This window comes from Leopardus geoffroyi, chromosome B2 (genome assembly GCF_018350155.1).
Source record: "Leopardus geoffroyi isolate Oge1 chromosome B2, O.geoffroyi_Oge1_pat1.0, whole genome shotgun sequence".
NCBI lineage: Eukaryota > Metazoa > Chordata > Mammalia > Carnivora > Felidae > Leopardus > Leopardus geoffroyi.
The window spans coordinates 122,742,445-122,765,209 of NC_059332.1; the positions used below are offsets into that span (position 1 = coordinate 122,742,445).

Sequence of the window (22,765 nt, forward strand, 5' to 3'; positions counted from 1 at the left end):
TTCATCCTCCTACTTGCAACATTTCTGCAAGTGCATATTCTTGGTGTGTCTTTTTAGATAACAGACCTGGATTTCATTTTTTTTAATTGTATCAGAAACTTTCTTCTAACTGTCAGTTTTAACTTTGGTTTCCTATTCATCATGCTTTTTTTTCCTGTTATTTCTTATTTACTCTTTTTCTGCTTTCTATTGGATGGCTTTGAGTTTTTAAATTCATTTTCTCTCCATTGGTTTGGTGATTTGGCATTTCACTTTCTTTTTATGGTTTCAGTGATCAGCTTTAAATTTTTAGCATTCATGTTAGTGTTAAGATATAAATAAGTGTATATGTATTCAGTATCTCCATTACACCCCAGAATAATATAAGGAACTTACTTAAATCATCTTAAATCAGATCCTGTCTCCGAACCACGTTGTTATCCTCTCTATTTGAACTCTACTTTATTTTTAAACCCTGAACCAAAATATTTATGGTAAATACTTCTTTAAATTTACCTATGGTTCCCAACATTGCTTAACATTATTTCCTACATCTCATTCTTTCTTCTTAGGTCCACATTCTTTCCTTGAGGGTCTGTAAGTAATGAATCCTTTCCATGTTTAGATTGGAAAATATCCTTTTTAGCCCTCACTCTTGAATGATGATTTAACAGGATCTAGAATTCTCTAAGTTTCTTTCATTTACTTGCAACACTTTGAGGATAGTATTTACTTGCATTTCAGTCTCTATTGTTGCTGATAAATTTTTTTCTGTGAGTCTAATTGTTGCTTTATAGCACACTGTCTTTTCTGGTTGTTTTTAAGGTTTTCTCTCTGTTCAACTCTGCAAAGCACAACCTGACACAACGCTAGAAATACAAAGGATTTCTTGGGGGAAATGGCCTGTGGAGTATCTTTCACAGAGGGGATCAGGAATAGGTGGGAGGTCTTCAGCCTGCAGTGGCAGGTCTGACTCAGAGTGGAGAGATGAGGAAAGGGGTCTGGTGTAGAAGTTTCAACCTGCAGGGCAGCTCTGAGAGCCTCATTCAGGCTCACGGGGATCTCCCAAGCACAACTGCCTGTTAGAAACGTTTGGCTTTGGGCCAGAAGGGGCTCTAGTACCCGCACCATACCCAGCATTGACTGGGAGCATTCTGAAAAGAGTGGCCTCCATGTGAACACTGGTATAGACCTTGAATGTGTAGCATTTGGGGCCCGCAGTGGGCCTCTTCCAGCAGGTCCTCTCTTGATAGCTAAGGATTGCCACTCTCTCATGTTTTGCAGACTCACTGAAATATCTAGATTTACCTTTATTTATCTTGCTTATTCTCTCATATTTCTTTTATGCTTCACACATTTCATCAAATCTGGCAAAATTTCAGCCACACTTTCTTTGAAAACTGCATCTAATACCTTTTCTCACTTTCTTGAACATCTGTTCTGTGTATGTGGTTGGCATTCTCCTTCCATGATCCATTTTTCTTAAACACTCTTTTGTGTTTACTGTATCTTTATTTCACTATACTTCATTGTGAAAGTTTTCCTTAGGGTCTCTCTTCCAGTTCTGTAATCTCTTGAGCTATGTCTGAGAGGCTTCGATCCATATTTGTTTTCATCTTCAATTAATCTTTTTTCTTAGTCTAATTTCTAGAAGATAGATTTGTTCTTTTAAGAAATCGCCCATTCCTTGTCAGTTTCCTATTGCTTCCTTACACCTTTGATCCTTTTATTTATTTCCAATGATGTTTAGCCTACCTGTTTTGTGGATTCCTTCATATTGTGTTATTAGCCTGTGTTCGAACTCTCCTGTCTACTGGCACTTGATGAATTTGCTTTTATTAATTGTATCTTTAAAATTGTTTAGCTTACTTTCAGCAAGGATTTACATTTTTTCATGTCTTATATGTTTTGTGTTTTCTTCCAAATAGTATCCCAGGAATTTTGCCATTTTAGAACCAGTTCATACATTTATTTTTTACACTTTACATTCCAATACCATTTAAAAGCCAGACTCAGGTCTTGGTTCTCAATTTCTCATGTGAGTTGGTTTTTTTTCTCTGTATAGCACAAAGAGACTGGCTTGCCATTTCCCTGGAATGATGAGCAAAGACCTGTATTTCTCCTTTCCTTGAGGGACAACCCAGGATTATGTTAATGAAACTTCTTGGTTCCAGTTTTCTTCACTTCGGTCTTTGAATGAACACTAAAATCTCAGTCCTATACTTACGAGTTATTAACATCTTTCTTACTTTTGGTTCCCCCAAAAGCCAATCTTAAGACAAAAATTCAAGAGCATATAGACTTTGGGGGGGGGGGGCTACTCAGCATCCTAGTAAGACAGAGGGGAAGTGAGTGGAAGAGAGGTGAAGGAAACCACTAGAAAGTGTGTATGTAAGCCAGCTATGTCAATGCACAATTAAAGTGGGGAATTCTGGGAAACGGTGCAAACACATGCCTCATAATTAACCTACCACAAAGGGTTGTGTAAACCATATCTGGGGAATCATTGGTTGAGGGTTACTAGGGCTGGGGAGGGAGGAAGTATTATTCTCTGGCATTTCCAACATGCCACATGCAGTCAGAGCAACTTTCCAGAGTTGTGGGGAAAGAAAGCTCCAAGTTACAGAGATGTGGATCCTGGCCATTGCAAATCAGCAGGAGCACCCTAAAAGGCCCAAAGGATGTGGTAGGAAACTCCCAGCATCTACTACAACACCCCATTGGTTGCACAGTCTCTCATGACCAGAACCCCTGGATTTAAGTTCCCTGTTTGCTCTGGTTCTTAAGGACTTTCTTTTCTTTGTTTTATGTTTAATAAGGTATTTACAACTTTTGTTACATATCTTAAACTTTTATTTCTAAAGTGTGTTTATAGGTGGAAAGAAGTCTATCTAGATCAGTCCTCATGTTGTTGGAATGAATATTCCAAGATATTTAACATATACTTCAATTTTATAAAGTAAGATCATACTAAATATGCTATCATAACTTGCTTTTATACTTAAAATAACTTTGACACTTTTTCTGTAGCCAGACATGAACATAGGTCTAACTCATTCTTTTATATTTATTTTTCCAAACTCGTTTAGATAGATATCTGCTTACAGGATATCACTATTCAAAGAATGCAATAAACATTATTTCATCTATGTTCTTACATATTTATTGCTAGTGTGTTTCTGGAATAAAATCCTATTACTAGAATTTATGGGTAAAAACTTTTAGCAGTTAAATTTTATTTTATTTTTTTAAATATAATTTATCGTCATTAGCTAACATACAGTGTATACAGTGTGCTCTTGGCTTCGGGAGTAGATTCCCATGATTCATCGCTTACATACAACACCCAGTACTCATCCCAACAAGCCCTCCTCAATGCCCATCACACATTTTCCCCTCTCCCCCGCCAACCCCCCACATCAACACTCAGTATGTTCTCTGTATTTAAAAGTCTCTTATGGTTTACCTCCCACTCTATTTGAAACTATTTTTTCCCTTCCCTTCCCCCTGGTCTTCTGTTAAGTTTCTCCTGTTCTACGTATGAGTGAAAACATATGATCTCTGTCTTTCTCTGACTGATTTATTTCACTTAGCATAAAACCCTCCAGTTCATCCACGTTGTTGCAAATGGCAGAATTTCATTCTTTCTTATTGCCAAGTAGTATTGCATTGTATATATAAACCACATCTTCTTTATCCATTCATCAATTGATGGACATTTGGGATCTTTCCATAATTTGGCTATTGTGATAGCGCTTAGCCGTTAAATTTTAAAAGATAGTACCTAAGTTGGGTTTTTTTCACCATTTTTATTCTTACCCACAACAAATAAGGGTATCTTTTTCCCTTACCTTTACCAAAAATGTATAATATCAATTATTTGATTATTTGAAGACCTGATGAGTGAAAAGTGGTAGGTTACTTAATTTGTTTTATGTAATTATTAGTGAAGAAATAATTTTACATGCTCCTGGTCATTGGCATTTACTTGTAACACTTTTTCCCGTATTCTTATTGGCCTGCTCATTTTTTATATTTGACACCTGAGAGCTTTTTTACATTTATGAACACTAGCCCTTTGTCGTGTATCTTGAATATATTTGAGATTTATATTTCCTTTTTCGAATTTGTTTATTGTGTTTTCTTACCCATGTAAAATTTTATGTGACCAATTTCATCCATTTTTGACTTTGTGGTTTCCCATTTTCATATGCTTTTAAAGGCCTTATGTAATTATTAATAATAAAAAGCATTTAAGCAGTTATTGAATGGTTACTATGAACTGGGTATACCATGGCATGAAGGAAAAAGGGACAAAGATGAATAAGAAGCCTTTTATTGCTTCAAAAAGTATCATATTAAATATAAAATATTTTGTTCTGTAGAAGGAATGAAGTAAATAGACCTTTTCCCCTCTACAAACAAACAAGGGAACAGATAACAATTCTCCAAACTTGTGTATCTTTTTTTTAAAGAAAAACTTAAACCAGTCAAAACATCAACACCTATAGTAAATAATAATATTTAGAACTGATCAGCAAGGAAACCAGGCCTAGAACTCAAGGTCTGTTTACATACTGATACTGTGAAGCTCTCAAAACAGTGCCACTTCTTCATTAGCTCAGGCAAATTCTGCAGGACCTACAAAAAGAGAGGTATTTTATTAATGCACTTTGTAAAAAATGTTTAACCAGGACTCATCTCAGTAGCATTTTTAGACACCTAACTATAAAGACCAGATTTTGCTCAATGTTGATGTAAAAGAATACTGTTTTAAGACATAATCCTTGCCCTTAAGAAAATATAGTTGGAGAGCCAAAATATGCACAAGTGAGACAAAGAATAATTTGAAGGCAATAGGGGAGGGCATTCCCTGTGCCTATAAGTGCACATACTGACAGCTTAGAGAAAGAGTGCCCAGTCACCCTGTAGCAATCAACAAGTATTCCTACCAACTCAATATAGAGATTCCATAAGTTGTAAGCTTGCAGATCATATTGGTATTTGCCTACATAAAGGACTTTGAGACAGTGAGAGAGATATAAACAGAAATAAATTTCTGTGTGCATAAAATTACATAAAAATATAAATATCTACCAAAAAATTAAATAAGGACAACCCCAAAGTCTTGATTTTTCTGTTAATATAGTGGAGCAGAACAGTGAGCAAGCCATGAAGGCAGGTGGTCTAGAAAATTCACTTATCTTTGTTTTCATGCACATACTGAAAATTCACCCACAAATCACATACTAATGTTGCTGACGCTCATCACTCCTATAAATGCCCAGCCTGACCCTCTTTGGCTTGAGATGCCTGTCAACAAAACAGGGTTCAGAGGGAAGGTCGAAAGAAGAAAAAACATGGACCTCAGCTAGTCCACCAAACAGAGAATCTACTTGGGGAAGTCTCCACTCTTGTCCCCATTCTTTGGGAGCAGAAATGTTGGTGAATAACTTGAGGGTCTCTTGAGTTTATTCATCTAGCAAACACTTGCTGAGCAGACACCATGAGCCAAGTAGCATATGTTTACATGGATGGAATCAAGGGTCACTTTTTAACCAGTTAGAGAAGGAACATCCCAGGCAAGAGTATGACCAGTCGGAATGGTAAATTGAACGTGTAGAAGTAGGGGAAACACTGCAGACAATCTGATGGCTAGAAGGAGGTTTCAGATGGGAAGTGGGAAAACCGAAAGTATAACAGGATTGAAACTGAGGCGTGGGAGCACCATGCTGAGTATGAAGAAGTACGTTTGTCTTTATTCCTCTATCCTGGAATTTCAGCAAAAGGAATTTGGAGCTGATCATCCACTGGGCCCTTGAGTTGAGAAAGGCAAAGAAAATTGAAGCCAAGATTCCCACATAAAAGAAATCCTTCAGCAGAGGGGATTTCAAACAGCTTAGCTAAATAATGTCCATTTGGGGCTGCTAGAGAGAGAGGGAAAGTTGCATTCAGGGGGTGAGGCAAGCAGGAAGAAGGCAGTTGTCTGGATGCTTTCTTTGCAATCTAGATAATACTAGAGTTCAGCCAGTGAATAAACAAAATTATAAGTTTGCTAATACTTCCAATCTCAGAAATGCCGAAAAGGAAAAATATTTTTTTTTTCTTTTCCAGGCAAGAGTCATGTCAGGGTAAATCTCAGACCAGGCTTGGTGTTTGCACATTTCCCTCAGTGTATTTCGGAGTCTGGGAAGTACAGAGGCCCCACAGGGTGGGTATGCATCATTTGCTTTTATTGCATTTAAGTTTTGGAACATGCAATTGGTCTGTGCTGTTTTATCAGGCTACATGGCAGGTATGTCTTTGACAGAGTCTGTGTTGGAATCACAATTTTGTAAAAAAAAAAAAAAAAGTTAAGTTCAGGGCTGGAATCTGCACGTTAATATCCAGGTCCTGCAATGTTTTTAACATCACATACCTACCACCATGATGTGTAAATCTAGAGAAACCATAGGCTTTAAGACAATAAAGAGCAATATGCTAATAAAGCCGAAGTTTACTATAAGAAAGCCGACTTGCCCCGACACCAGAATGGAATCTGTTTACAAGGCACTAGCAGCATCTCTGACTCTTCCTTCCTCTTTCTCTATATTACAGGGAAATCTAATCTATATTAGAGAAACTCAAACTACTCTAGAAGAATGCAGTTTAAATAATTGCATTGTGTAATTGAAATAATTATACAACTCTTTTTGTTACACATTGTTGAAAACTAAATTGAAGACAACCTCTTTACCTTAACCTCTCCCACCCTCCCTCTTGCTTCAATTTGTAGAACAGGTTTAGAATAAGTGTATTCCTTATTATGTAGCAGTAAAGTCCTTTTCCTGTATATTTAATAATATGCTGTGGAACCATTCCTCAAGTCAGATTTAAATGTGCAAGTGATTAGATTTGGGATGAGAAGTGAGACAGCTGGCCTGATTTGTCTAGGGGAATCACTCAAAGCTGAAGTGTAATGTTCGTGACTAATTCTCCTCTCGGATATCTGCATCACACCCAGCCCTTGTTTATTAGCATACAATGTGACCACCTGAGAACAAAAACTTTTGTTAAATTACCTCCTGCTTCCCTAAATTCTTCATAGTGCTGACCAAAACATTCTATGCAATTCATGTAAAAAGTCTTCAGCTGAGAAAAGATTATATTTCTTTCCCTCCTTTCTCCTGCTTCCTGGCCCCTTGTTTGTTTGTTTCCCTTCAATATCAAATTATCTTCCACTATGTTTCTTTCAGTTTGAACATTCTCAATTTCTCCCTTTCCATTTATCAATCCTTCTGCCACTTTTTCTTATATCCTCAATTTAAACCCTATTCAGTGATAAGTATACTTCGCAGACTGAACAGATGGATTACAACACTTTTTTCCTTAAGATTTCCATGTATAGCAATTTTCACTTCTCAAATAAAATAATGGTGATGAAGGTAAAAGTATCCAATCTTTTCCACGTGTCTATGCAGGTTTTAAAGCAGTTTTTCCACTGCGTGTACCATGCAGCTTCAGAAGGCAGGCTCTTTACCACTTTTGAGTTGTAATTTTTATTTTGTTAACCAGATTGTTTCTATCGTGAGAATGAAGATTATTATCTATTTTTAGTAGGCTTTCTTTTTTAGAGCAGTTTTTTTTTATTTTTAATTTTTTGGGTTTAGTTGACACACAATGTTACATTAGTTTCAGGTTTACAACATAGTGATTCAACATCTCTACATGTTATGCTATGCTCACCCCAAGTATGGCTACCATCTGTCACCATACAATGTCACTGCAATACCATTGACTATATTCCCTGTGCTGTACCTTTTATTTATTATTATGACTTTTTCATTCCATAACTAGAAGTCTGCATCTGAACTCCCTTTCACCCATTTTACCCATCTCCCCACCACCTTCCCTCAGGCAGTGATCGGTTTCTTTGTATTTATAAGTCTGATTCTGCTTTTTGTTTATTCATTTGTTTTGTTTTTAGATTCCACATATGAGTGAAGTCATATGGTGTTTGTCTTTCTCAGTCTCACTTATTTCACATAGCATGATACCCACTAGGTCCATCCTTGTTGCCACAAATGGCAAGATCTCATCCTTTAATATGGCTGAATAATGTTCCAGTGTGTGTGTGTGTGTGTGTGTGTGTGTGTGTGTGTGTATCATGTCTTCTTTATCCATTCATCTACCAATGGACACTTATGTTGCTTCTTTATCTTAGCTATTGTAAATAATGCTTCAATAAAAATAGGGGTGCATATTTCTTCTCAAATTAGTGTTTTTTGTTTTCCTTGGGTAAATAGCAAGTAATAGTATGGCTCAAGTGCCTTTGTTGTCAGGGAGGCCAGAGTGGAATATACAAACAGAAGATATGAGTGGATTCCTTTTGTGTGTTTGAGTGTCACTAGGTCACAGGGAGGGAAGGGCAAGAGGGAGCTTGTGGCAGGCAGGGACCAACCTTACTTATCACACTGCTGTACCTGATCAACTTGGAAGGGTGGGAATGCTGAAATATTTGGAAAATATGAAGTTTTGAGAATTTATAATATAAATACTTAGGCTATCCAAGGCATGGGCCTCAAATATAGAAAGTGATGTCTTATTTTACTGGAATTAAAATTATCTGATGTGGGCAAAATGTAAAGAGAATATAAAGGGAGAAGAGGAGCTAAACTCTGAAAAAAATGAATATTTATTTATTTAATATTTATCTTATCCCATTCAGTAGGCTATCTTTATTTTTATGTAGTCCCAATAGTTTATTTTATCCTTTGTTTCCCTTGCCTGAGGAGACATATTTGGAAAAATGCTGCCACAACTGATGTCAGAGAAATTATTACCTGTATTCTCTTCTAGTATTTTTATGGGTTCAGATCCCATATTTAGGTCTTTAACCATTTTGAGTTTGTTTTTGTGTATTGTGTAAGAAAGTGGTTCAGTTTCATTATTTTGCATGTAGCTGTCCAGTTTTCTCAACACCATTTGTTGAAGAGACTGTCTTTTTCCGATTGTATATTCTTGGCTTTTTTGTGGTTGATTAATTGATTACATAAGCATGGGTTTATTTCTGGGCTCACTATCCTATTCCATTGATCTATGTGTCTATTTCTGTGCCAGCACAGTACTGTTTTGATTACTAAAGCTTTGTAGTATATCTGAGATCTGGAATTGTGATACTTTAGCTTTGTTCTCCCTCCACAGTCAAATTGGACCCTTCTTGTATCCTTCTTTAACCACAGCTGTTAGAATTCATGTCAAAATCTGTCCCTGGTCCCAGTACCTTCTTTTTTTTTTTAATTTTTTTAACATTTATTTATTTTTGAGACAGAGAGAAACAGAGCATGAATGGGAGAGGGTCAGAGAGAGAGGGAGACAGAATCCAAAACAGGCTCCAGACTCTGAGCTGTCAGCACAGAGCCCGATGCGGGGCTCAAACTCACAGACTGCAAGATCATGACCTGAGCTGAAGTCGGACGCCTAACCGACTGAGCCACCCAGGCGTCCCCCCTCCCCCCGGTACCTTCTTAAGGTCACTGGTATCCTACACACCAAATCCAGAAGCCCTTGTTGGGTTTTATTCTCTTTTACTCACTGTGGCATTTAATGCTGTTGGCAGCAGCATTTTTTTCTAGAACCCACTCTTCCCTTGTTCTTGGGAACACTTTATATTTCTAATCTTACTCATTAGTCAAAAGACATTTATTGAACAGTAGGGCCCTAAGTCATGCATGTATCTTTTTCATTGTCTTCTGCTGCTCTTTTCGTGATTCCTGATGCCCCATCCATTCTCTGTCTTTCACTCTCTGCCTCTGGTCTGTCTGCCTAAGAGTCAAATTAACAAAATTAGAAATTCTGAGTTAAAAGGACTATAGGGACCAGTTAACCCACGTAGCATTCTACAGATGAAGAGTTTACACCCAGCAAATTACGGGTGTCCCCTACAATCTTGTAGCTAGTCAGTGGCAGAACCCATATCAACTCATGTAAAAGCCAGGGGGATTTCCGTGCTGGCTCTTTCTTTAACTTGTGTGAAATTGCATCCTGGACCTTCTAAAGTTCCAGATCCAACTCTACTCTTGATTTTCTAGTCTGTCATCATATTTCTGTTCTTCTCTATTTCAGAGACTGGTTTTAGTCATATTTGATATCTCCGAATTTTTCACTTCCCTCCACCCTTACAGCCAAATATTCATGATGTTCAATGAGTCTTTCTTCATGATGGCCTGAGAATCTGCTTTTTTTCCCTTCTCACTGCTACCACCTTGGCTTAAAGGTGCATCTCAGTGAAGCTGTATAATGGCAAACATCTTTTCAATGGTCTTCCAGGCTTTGGTCTCTCTATTATCAGTCAATTCTATATTTCATTTTTGGAAATATCACTTTTCCTACATTAACCTGTCACAAAACCAGTGCTTATCTCCATTTATAAGCAGTTCTCTTTAAAAAATTTTAAATATTGAGGAAAATAAGAGACAGCCCTTTGGAGAGGCAACATCTGTGACAAATGGACCTCTATGGGACAGTAACAATATTTCCTTCCTTCTCTTTCTTCCTTCCTTCCTGCCTTCTTTCCCTTAACAAATATTTACAAATATTTGCTGAGCATTTGTACTGGGTAAAGTTTCATGCTAGGAGCTGGAGATACAATATTAAGTCTTGCTTTGGGGTATTTTATAATTTCTCTGCAGATTAATTGCATAAACCTAAGAAAAAAGAATTCTTCCCTAAACTGTGATCCCACTAGAAAAAATAAGAGAACCTGAAATGTGCTTAGATTGGGAAAGTGAATATACCCGTTAGATTAAGTAATGATGGTAACACAGTATTGACAAAGAAAAGATACTAAATATACACTTAGGTGTTGGTATTTATTTAAACGTCCATACTACATTCTGCTATCAAAATTGTTAATCAAAGGCTTATACTTTGTTATTAACCAGTATTTATAGACACTATTTTAATTAAGGGCTTTCTTTTCTTGAAAAGGGCTTAATTAGCTATGCTGATCTATACCCTCGCTATTATCCACATTTGGAAAAGCCTAGTTAGTTGCTCCAAATAAGCATAACTTATGGCAGTTTCTTAGAGCCAGGTCTAAGCCTGGTGTAAACTAAGAAATCTCATATATTTCTTTCTCTATAGCTTCTCATTGTTTTTAGCACCAAATTCAATCTTTTGGCCTTATGTCTAGATTCCTCTATTATCTGGTCACAACCTACCTTATGACAATTCATCTCCTGCTACTCTCCAATTCTTTACTCCACTATGCTTACAATTTCCTTGGATATTTCTTTGGGTTTACCTACCTCATTTCTTCTTTTGGAATACCATCTCTTAATTCTCTCCATCTCTAATACTATTAACCTAATTAAATTCTTACTCCCTGCCAGCTAGTGCACTGAGTACTTTTATCTGTTATCTCATGTAATTGTTACAATAACCTACGATCCTAATGAGCCTCTTATGAAGATAAAAATATGGGGGCTTAGAAGAACCAAGTCATCTGCCCAAGGCCACCCAATCAGATCATTCCAATTGCAAAGTCTAAGTGTGTAACCATTATGTTGTGCTGCTTCCAAGGGCTTATACCTATACTTCTGGGTAATTATCTTTGTAACATGATAAATTATCTGACATCTCTGAGCTCTGGCAAACCTAGGAGGATGTATATATATAAGATTATGTAGATATAGATACAGATATGGATATATAGATATAAATATCGTTAAAATAATTTTTTGTTATTCATTTATGGTTATTATGGTATAAAATAAATGTCACTATCTTGGATTATTTAGAAACATAGATCAAAGAAGTAAAACTGTCAACAGTGAAGTATGGGTGGCTCTGTTTTTCAATGTTTGTAAATCCTTTTCCAACTATGGTTTCTGAATACCCAGAAGACAAATGTAATTAACATGATCCAACCCAAGGAACATACACTTAAGGAAAACAAACATAGGTACTATCAATGTCTAAAGTTATGAGATTTCTTAATTTTTTGTTAATATTTATTTATTTTTGGCAGAGAGAGAGAGACAGAGCACAAGTGGGGGAGGGGCAGAGAGAGAGGGAGACACAGAATCTGAAGCAGGCTCCAGGCTTTGAGCTGTCAGCACAGAGCCTGATACGGGGCTCAAACTCACGGACTGCAAGATCATGACCTGAGCCGAAGTCGGACGCTTAACTGACTGAGCCAACCAGGAGCCCCTAAAATTATGAGGTTTCTGAGTTAGAAGTGAATTTTTAAAAATATTCAATCCAGATGAATTTTCATAATTATTCCTCATTCTCGGTTAGAGAAAATATGTCTTGGTATTCTCGAAGAGAACTTCAAGGCATTAATTTACTTACTGCTTCATTTAAACAAACAATACTCATTAGCACCTGTTTTGAGCTAGCTCTTCTAGGCTCAAGAGATGCAGTGATGAAAAATCAGAGTTCTTATTTTCATGGAGTTGAGAATCTGAGGAATAAGCATTATATCAATAACCATGTAAATAACTACTTGTTTACACCTAGGATAAGGGAAGTACATGTTATGATTGGAGTGCTTAAGCAGGGGAATGAATACTAGGTAATCCAAAGTCTTTCTCGATGAAGAGACATTTAGTTAAAGAGGAATGCAAAGTTGCATAGACGTTGATCAGCTGAAGCAGATTGGGGAGAGGTTTTGCTGACAGAGGAAACAGCATATACTCAACTTCAGAAGAGAAAGAGAAGGCTGTTATGGCTGGACTTCAGAAGAGAGGAAGGAATGGCTCTAGACAAGGCTTGAGTGATGCTCTTCCAGGTTATGTTATGTTTTCCAGATTTTAGTCTAAAAGAAATGGGAAGCAATTAACTGATTTTAAGTGTGTGTGTGTGTGTGTGTGTGTGTGTCCATATTAAAGGAGGCAACATGATCAGAATTTTATTTTAAAGATATTTCTCTCACTGGCATGTGGAGAATAAATTTATAGGAAGATTCTTGCAGTCTGCCCAGCAATGATGACTGTACTAAGGTGGGGGAGGGGGGGAGAAAGGAGATGGAAAATAACTGACGGATTTGATGCATACTTTGTTTTTTTTTAAATGCTTATTTATTTATTTTGAGAGAGAGAGAGAGAGAGAGAGAGAGAGAGAGAGAGAGAGAATCGCAAGCAGGCTCCAGTGCAGAATCTGATGCGGGGCTCAGTCTCACGGGCTGTGAGATCATGACCTGAGCGGAAATTAAAAGTCAGATGCTCAACCGACTGAGCCACCCAGGCACCCCTTGATGCATACTTTGAAGGTAGAGCTATTAGGGAGTAATGAATGGTTGAATGTGGAATGTGACAAAGAAAAATATCAGGTATGATTCCTAGGATTATGGCTGGAGCAGCTGAGCTTATTGTATCACTACTTTGATGGAGAATACTGGAGAAGAATGAGGAGGAGGAGGCACAGAGAAAGGGAGGGAGGGATTGTGGGAAAGAGGGAGGAAGGGAGAAAGGGCAGAAGTTAGGAAGGAAGCAAAGAAGGAAGGAGAATGAGAAGGTCTTATGGAGAAGACTGTTGTTCCGTTCTGGGCATGTTGCAGAATTTAGGATACTTATGACTTATTCAAGTGAAGTATTTATGGAGGCAGTCAGAATATTGATTATAACTCTGAAAAGAAGTCTGGGTTACAGATATAAATTTGGAAACTAACATCATGACTCTGACATTTGAAGAAAAATGACATAAATTAAGGGCTCCTGGGTGGCTCAGTTGGTTAAGCGTCTGACTTCGGCTCAGGTCATGATTTCACATTTCATGAATTTGAGCCCTGTGTCAGGCTCTGTGCTGACAGCTCAGAGCCTGGAGCCTGTTTCAGATTCTGTGTCTCTCTCTCTCTCTCTCTGCCCCTCCCATGCTCGTGCTCTCTCTCTCTCTTTCTCTCTCTCAAAAATGAATATACATTATTTTTTTTAAATAACATGAATGAGAAAACAATAAAGTGAGAAGTGAAGAGAATCTAAAAACTAAACCCTGAGAAACGCCAGCTTTTAAAAGTCAAGTGGAGGAAGAGGGGATAACAAACACTAATAATGAGTGGCCAGAGAGAGGATGAGAAGTTTAAGTGCATAGTGCCCCAGAAGACAAAACAAGAGAACATTTCAAGATGGAGGAGATGGGTGGGCCATCCAGCTAATGTGACATGAAGAAGTTGGTAAATCCTCTCTCCAAAACACGAGATTTACAAATAGCTAATAAGCATATGAAAGGATGCTCCATATCATTAGTTATTAGGGAACTGAAAACTATAATCACGGTGAGATATCATTACATGTCCACTAGAAATAGCTATGTTCCAAAAATCTGACAATACAAAAGGTCAGTGAAGATATAGAGAAACTGAAAGTCTCATATATTTCCAGTGGGAATATAAAATGGTACAGCCACTTTAGAAAACCAGTTTGACAGTTCTTAAAAATCATGTTTGCTTACCATATGGCCCAGCAATTCCACTCCTTGGTACCGACACAAGAAAAATTAAAACATATGTCCACACCAAGACTTGTATGTGAATGTTCATATAAGTGTTATTCATAATAGCCAATAACTAGAAACAATTCAAATGCTTATTAGCTGGTGAATGGGTAAAAATAATATGGGCTATCCACTTAATAGAATCTATTCATCAATTGGATAAACCTCCAAAACATTATGCAAGTGAAATAAATCAGGACAGAAGACCACATATTGCATGATGCCATTTATATGAAATGTCTTTTAAAAGACCAGTTTACAGACAGAGCAGATGAGTACCTGCTGAGGCTGGGGGTCAGAATGGCAACTCACTGCAAACTGAACAACAGGATATTTTAGAAGATGATGGAAATTATCTAAAAGTGGATTGTGGAGATGGTTGCACCACTGGATAAACTGACAGTTGTAGAACTTCAGACTTCCAGTGGTGCATTTTATGGTGTATAAACTATACCTCAATAAAGCTTTAAAAAATGGAATGGTACTCCTTCTTGACTAACCCGCAATGAAATAGTCCCTATAAGCCTTCTTTCCTCCTCTAAATTTTACTATTTGTTTGTAATCTTCCTTTACTATGGTAGCAACATATTCTACTTGTTTTTGAACCTAAATTCAGTGTGGAGGAGAACTTCTTTTCTGGAGTTTGCCTTAGAACATAAATGGAATCTCTTCACTCGGCAGTTTGATCTCCACAGGTCATGCCAATTGGTAGATTCTCAAGGATGTCTTAAGGCTCCCTTCAGGAAACTGGTTCATTCTGGAGGAATCCTGAGGTTTGGATAATATGCTCTACCAACAGAAGCCCCAGGCCTATATCAGAATGTAGGTCTAAACCAATTCAGGCTCTTGCCGAACCACTGCCAGTCTGACCCGAGAGGACCCTGGCTCTGAGCCCACTCTGTCCAGCTTGCTCCAGCTGGAAGATCTTGCTTCTTTTTCACACTAACCTCAGGGTGTGAATAAGGGAAGGACATCAGTTATATTCTTTTTTTAATTTGTAGTATGTATGATACATAATAATTTACAAACTTGCTCTGTTCAAACAACATTTTCAAAGAAAAAGTTCTATTATCAGAGATTTCTAAAGAAACATAGTTTTGGAATGTGGTGGACAAGTCAAAACTGTTCTTTAGTCTCTGATTTGTTAACATCGCAAGTTCATTGGACAGGTTCTAGGCATTCCCTGTGGTATTTAGAGCTGTGAATCTTCTGTGCATTCAGACAGGCCAAAGTAGCAGATGAGAGCACTGCTATGGATTTGTTTCACTCTGGTGAATGTAAATGATTCATGTTCGGCAGGGTAAGAAAATATGCATAGCCTCAAATGTGCAGTTTGACTCCACTAGTAACCCAGAATGCCCATCAGTACACCTAGCATTTTTAAGTGTGCATCATAACTCTCCAAGGATCAGCATCATCTTCCCTGAGATCATTATAGATCTACAAAAATAAGTAGAAGGAGAAAAATGTGGAGAAGGATTGAAAGAGGAAGCGAATGCAGCCTCGCTTTTTTTTGTTGGTGTGGGACAAGTTGTATTGAGCCCAGGAAAGCAAACAGACACTTTTCGAAGTCCATGGAGGAAAATGCAGAAATTGCTAATCTGAAAATGGCCCTGGTCACCTGAGTGCTGTGATATTTTGGGTGCCCCTGCTCTACTCATGATTCTCGACTCATGAGCAACCCCTTCTCCGAGAAACTACTAAAAGTTCAAGTGTTTATTCATATATTATTTTTAAGTTAGTAGTACAGCAGAAAGGCATAGTTTCCTTTCTTGCAATGGGAAGTGACATGACAAGCCCTTTTTTCACCTGCTTGCAGGATTCAGAGGGTTTCTGCTGCAAACAGGCTTTGGTTACACATCTTCACGGAGTACGATGTGTTTTGACTTTACCATGTCACATTCCACAAGTGATGCTGTGTTTACAGGTGCCATATGTTTTCTCCCAGGCCAAGCCAATGAGCAGAGATATTCCTAATCTTTCTGACAAGATCGTAACTGCAATATTGTGCTGTGTTAGGAAAACTAGACTTCAAAACAGAAGCAATACTTATAATTTCAAGATGAGAACCCAAGAGTAATAAGAAATGATAAATGAAAAGAATCTGAAAGAGTGACACTCGTTAAAATAAAAATCCTTATGGAGATGAGTCTACATAAAGTCATAGATCATTAGGGACAAAGGAAGAATGTATATGCCAGACATTAAAATGGCCAGTTAATTTTATCTATTCTTACCATGGGTTAAGAATTCCATCCACATATCTCATTAGTAATGCTGAGAAAAGCAAGGCAACCTTCAGAGCATTGTTAAAGTCATGAATGTATTACAATGAAGTCAGAGTCAATTGAGGCAAGAGATTAAAAGGACTTCCAGACTAGGAGTTCTTAACCAGAGGTCCATACCAGAATCATCTGGAGAAAGTGTTTCATGCCAGCGTTCCACTGACAATCATTTTTATTCATTTGGGTCTGGAGTGAAACTCAGGCATGTGAATTTTGAAAAATCCCCAACCCCCCCCCCCACCCCGCCAAGGGATTTTTATAATAACCCTAGTTAAGAAAAGAAAGCATTTTCTACTTTGTAATTATATATCTGCCACCTTCTCCCCTAGATTTCAAACTCTTTTGAAAGGAGCCTGCCATATTTACCTTGTGTCTTTTGCTATGCTTACCACAGCTAGACTGTAAGCTCCAGGGGGGAAGAACGTGTGCTAGTTGTTTTTATTATTGTAATTCCTCCTGCCCCACCCCCACACCTCCAGCTAGAAGAGCACATGATCTATCATTGATACCCAAGAAGTTGAATTTTGAAAACGAATACTAGATTTGAAAGTTAGACCAAAAACCACATCTCCCAGAAGAAAACAAGCAGTAAGTTCTTTGGCATTGCTTTTGGTGATATTTTTTTGATTTGACTCCAAAGACAATGGCAGTAAAAGCAAAAATAAACAAATGGGACTACATCAAATGAAAAGGTTTCTGCACAGTGAAGGGAAACACCAACAAAATACAAAGGCAGCCTACTGAATGGGAGAAATTGTTTGCAAACGATATATCCAATAAGGGGTTAATATCCAAACTATATAAAGAGCTCATACAGCTCAATGACACATAAACAAACAAAAGCAATCCAATTAAAAAATGTCAGAGGATTTGAATAGACATTTTTTCAAAGAAGACATACAGGTAACCAACAGGTGCATGAAAAGATGCCCAACAGCACTAATAACCAGAGAAATGTAAATCAAAACCACAATGAGATATCACCTCACACCTGTCAAAATGGCTACCAAAAGGACAAGAAAAAACAAGTGTTGATAAGGATGTGTAGAAAAGGGAACCCTCATACACTGCTGATGGGAATGTAAATTGGTACAGCCACTGTAGAAAACAGTTTGGGAGGTCCTCAAAAAATTAAAAATAGAACCATCGTATGATTCAGCTCTTCCACTTCTGGGTATTCATTCAAAGAAAATGAAAACACTAATTCAAAAAGATATATGCACCCCTATTTTCATTATAGCATTATTTACAATAGCCAAGATATGGAGTAGCCTAAGTGTTCACTGATAGATGAATGGATAAAGAATATGCTATATGTATGTGTATAAATATATATAATAGAAACTAGCCATAAAAAAGAAAGAAATCTTGGGGCGCCTGGGTGGCTCAGTCAGTTAGACGTCCGACTTCGGCCCAGGTCACGATCTTGCAGTCCGTGAGTTCGAGCCCGGCGTCAGGCTCTGGGCTGATGGCTCAGAGTCTGGAGCCTGCTTCTGATTCTGTGTCTCCCTCTCTCTCTGCCCCTCCCCTGTTCATGCTCTGTCTCTGTCTGTCTCAAAAATAAATAAACGTTAAAAAAAAAAGAAAGAAATCTTGCTATCTGCAACAACATGGATAGACCTTGAGGGTATTATGCTAAGTGAAATAAGTCATACAGAGAAAAACATATACTTTTCACTTATATGTAGAATCTAAAAAATAAAACACAGGAACAAACGAAACAGAACAAAACCCATACATACAGAGAATAGACTGGTGGTTGCCAGAGGGGAGGTGAGATGGAGGGTGGATGAAATGGGTGAAGGGGATCAAGAGGTACAAACTACCAGTTAAAAAATAAATAAATCATGGGGATATAATATACATCATGGTGATGACAGTCAAGAATATTGTATTACAAATTTGAAAGTTGCTAAGAAAGTCAATGCTGAAAGTTGTCATAAGAAAAAACTGTATCGGGGCGCTCAGTTGGTTAAGCATCTGACTTCTGCTCAGGTCATGATCTCACAGTTTGTGAGTTAGAGCCTCACGTCAGGCTGAACAGCTCAGAGCCTGAAGCCTGCTTTGGATTTTGTCTCTCCTTCTCTCTGCCCCTCCCCTGCTCATGTTCTATCTCTCAAAAAAAATAGATAAACATTAAAAAAATTTTTTTAAGAAAAAAGTTGTATCTTTGTATGGTGACAGATGGTAACTAGACTTATTGTAGTGATCATTTTGCAATATATATAAATGTCAGATCACTATGTTGTACACCTAAAAATGCATATAAATTATATTTCAATTTAAAAAATGAATACTAGGAATTTAATTCTATGTATACAGACTTAAGTTGATTTTCTTCTTTTCTATCATTATTATTATTGTCCTAGTGGATTCTCAGATGTTTGTTGAATGAACACATTGAGTTTTGAAAGTTAAACAGAAGTTATTTTAAGAGGCTTTTGCGTGTTAATTGTAGAAATCAGCCTCATTACCTTATATTCATTCATGTTCTCTTTTGGGGCTTCTGAAAAATACATCTTTAATTTATATTACATTTGGTGAGAACAGCTCAATTGCACTTGCTTTCAGAAAATTGGGAATCAAATAACCAATCTGAAGTAAACAGAACAAGCAAATACAGTTGATACTATTAGATCAAGTGCCATTCCCAATGACATTATTAATGGATTTTGCCTCATAGGACTAGCATAACACTTTATTTTTTATAGCTGATGTATCAAAAAAGCTATTTGAACCATTGATTTCTAAGGTCTTATAATCCTAATTTTATTTTGAGGAGATACTTACATGTTCTAGTGAAGTACATGAAAGGAAATAAAAGCAGTTCTAGTCATTGATTAATTACTGAAGTCGATACTGACATAATATCAGATAATGGAATATATTATAATAGCCCACTTCTTCCATGTTATTCAATTTCCTGATAACTGAAAATAACCAGGAATGATAAAACTGGTTGGTGTCAAATGTGGATTGTTATTAAAGGGCATCAGGCAAGTTTACATACAGAAGGTATGATTTGAAATGTTCAGCTAGTCACCTTCATATGAATTATAACAAGCTGAATAGTTCTCAACACCTTTATTTATTTATTTTTATTTTTTTCTAATGTTTATTTATTTTTTGAGAGAGAGAGAGACAGAATGTGAGTGGGTTAGGGACAGAGAGAGAGGGAGACACAGAATCCGAAGCAGGCTCCAGGCTCTGAGCTGTCAGCACCAGAGCCCGACGCGGGGCTCGAACTCACGAGCTGTGAGATCATGACCTGAGTCGAAGTCAGACACTCAACCGAGTGAGCCACCCAGGCGCCCCTCAAAATCTTTATTAAAGATGGTTTATGTTTTAGGAACAGTGTATTTGCAGTAGACCAAACTGAACATGTATAGGTGGAATATATACTTTTTTTTTTCCATCTTCACTATTGAACTTACGTTCTAGAAAGTCTTTCCTATTTCCCCTCTATCTATGATCTTGCCTCTCTTTGAACCCATATGTATTGATTTTGTAGCTCACTTATGCACTTACCTTGTTTTGTCTTCTTTTAGACACTTTACCAAATTGTTAACACCTGTAGGGATGAAACTCATTCTTACTCATGCTGTGTCTCCTGTTATGACAAGCACATAGCAGGTACACAATTATAGGCTCTGAATTAATAATCCGTTATCCAGAAATTAATAATGACTATATCTTCTTAATCCCAAGAATAGTTATACCATTGTCACTAAAGTAAAAAGAGAACATTTGACTTCGAATTTTGAAGTGATTTAAAGTGTATCTTTTAAGCTGTCACCAAAGTCATTTATTCTAGTTAAAAACCTGATCCATTTATTTCTATTTTCATGCATAATTTATATCCCACCTACTTCCAAAAATTAGTTGAAGGAGCCATTAAGAATATGCCAATTATGGAAACTACTAAAATATCAATAACAAAACCAATCACACAAAGTTTTATTCTGAAACTATCTTGGTATTTTCAAATGTTTAGAGGTCAAAATATTGACTACACCTACGTGCATTATCTCTATGCCAAGTGGAGTTTGGGGAGGTTTATTTGTTAAATATTTTAAGGTAATTATCAGTTTATCATATGATTCTATTTCAAGTATTATTTTTCTTTTAATCTACACTATTAATTTATACTGTTATTTAAAATGGTATGAACTATATATATATATTCAGGTGAAAAATACCTTAACTCTTGACTTCAAACTAGTTTATGAAGAATTCCAAAGAGTTGGGAAATCAAACATTTTAAAGTCTCTGCAAAACCACAATAACAAGAATTATAACTGATTCCCATTTTCCTTAAAAGATGATTTGAGGGGAGGAAACAAGAGAGACTGTTCCAAGAGAGGAACCAAATGTGTCTCCAAATGGAGACACAAGGAGAGAGGAGAGACCCCAACAACAAAAGCTTTCCATATTCCCCCCATCCAAAAATGCACTTCCAAATTGCATAATTCCGATGAGCTCCACACAATTAACCTGACCAAAGGAGTTGTGTGGTTGCCATTTAACTTCCCACCCAACTATGGTGAAACATGCAATACAGCTTGAACATGTCATTTAAATTGAAAATGAAGCATTTGGGCACATCGGTATAAGATGGGTCCTTCTAAATCTGAGAACATATTTACCCAGGTGGGTTCAATCATAATTCCTACTCTGTCAATCGAGTTTGAAAAACTAAAAATTGATTTTAGAGGTTTATTTTTTTTTAAAGAAAATGTTTGCAGAAAAGGAATTGTAGTTCAATTTTAAATATTGGATAATTTGATTTAATGCCTTTCTATTTGAGATGGGACTACAATAAAAACATATTAAAGAATTATCATTAAAATATGTATAGAAGCCATCAAATCAGGTAAAGGAGACAAATCCTGTTTGTTCAATGAAAGCAATTGTGTAATGGAATAAAAATACAGGAATGAGATAAACTTTTTTTGAAAGTTAGGCTCTAAATTGACAATAATATGAAGGCTGTCTTTCAGTACCCAGAGGCACACCTGCAATAAAGAACTTTATATCATTAAGAAAGAAAGTAGCAAATGACTCAAAATACATTAATAAGGACAATGAATAGTAAAAGCTGAGGACTGTATGTCCAAAGTCGATGCTATTTAATCAAGTCCTGGGAAACAAACTCAAGTTTACTTCTAACACAACAGATGAACTTGCTGTCAAATGCGAGGTGCCATAATAACCGTATCAGGGAGAGAAAAGTCTGCCCCAGAACTAGAAAGAGATCTGGTATCCTATGGCCTCTCTCTGATAAGTACTAATGCTGCTGGGCCCATGGGTAATTCACTTACGCTATGCCCATTCTTGACCTTATCTTATGTACCTTAAGTTCAGTGCTGGTCTGCCTGTAAGAGTTTTAAGAAAGATCAGAGTTAAATGTGGTTGTAGGCTCCTGCAGGGCTGTTAGGAGCAAGAACACTGTGGAAATAGAGGCTAAAAAGTACACTCACTGTAGCCTGGGAATGGAAATAAGGCCTCAGGAAAACACTTAATGCATTAGAACCAGGCAGAGCTTTCTACTTGTAAATAAAGGCTTCTGCTGCATACTGATAGGGCTTGCTAAGCCATTAGCATTAGTGTTCCTGGAGGAGCCAAGAGAAAAAGGTAGGGAAAAAAAGAATAGGAGGGAAATTTTCGCAGAAAAGAAATAGGCTTGCATTTCGTACCTCTCCTTCACCTAGCTCCTTCAGCTTCCATGTCTCATCCCAGGGTCTACTGCATCCGCCCCAAATGTACCTATCTTCTCATTTCCTGTAAAACAAACATTTTAAGAATCTCGCACCCTTTCCCACACAGGGGAAAATCCTCCATATCTGATACATTTCTTTGTAACTAGCTATAAAACTTGGTGCCGCTTATAAGAAGTGTAACTGTTGAACAAAATGGAGGACGACTTTTGGAGAGGCCAGGCCTAGAATGTGCCAAGTGATGGATATATGAGAAAGCAGAGAGAGGACAATTCATTCTCCTTGCGTTGATGCAGTCACAGTTGGGTG

General features: G+C 37.2%; 1 protein-coding gene across 2 annotated transcripts in view; it reads left to right on the forward strand.

The window, feature by feature from the left end:
* Nucleotides 1-22,765, forward strand: part of PDE7B (phosphodiesterase 7B) — a 316,929-nt gene that overhangs the window by 23,620 nt on the left and 270,544 nt on the right. The window contains exon 1 of one of the 2 annotated variants that reach the window (XM_045499733.1): nucleotides 6,041-6,190. The exons of the other annotated variant lie outside the window; for it this stretch is intronic. Coding sequence (XP_045355689.1) covers nucleotides 6,056-6,190 — 135 coding nt within the window. The 5' untranslated portion in view covers nucleotides 6,041-6,055. Of the gene's footprint in view, nucleotides 1-6,040; nucleotides 6,191-22,765 lie in introns of those variants that run through there. 2 annotated transcript variants of the gene reach the window in all.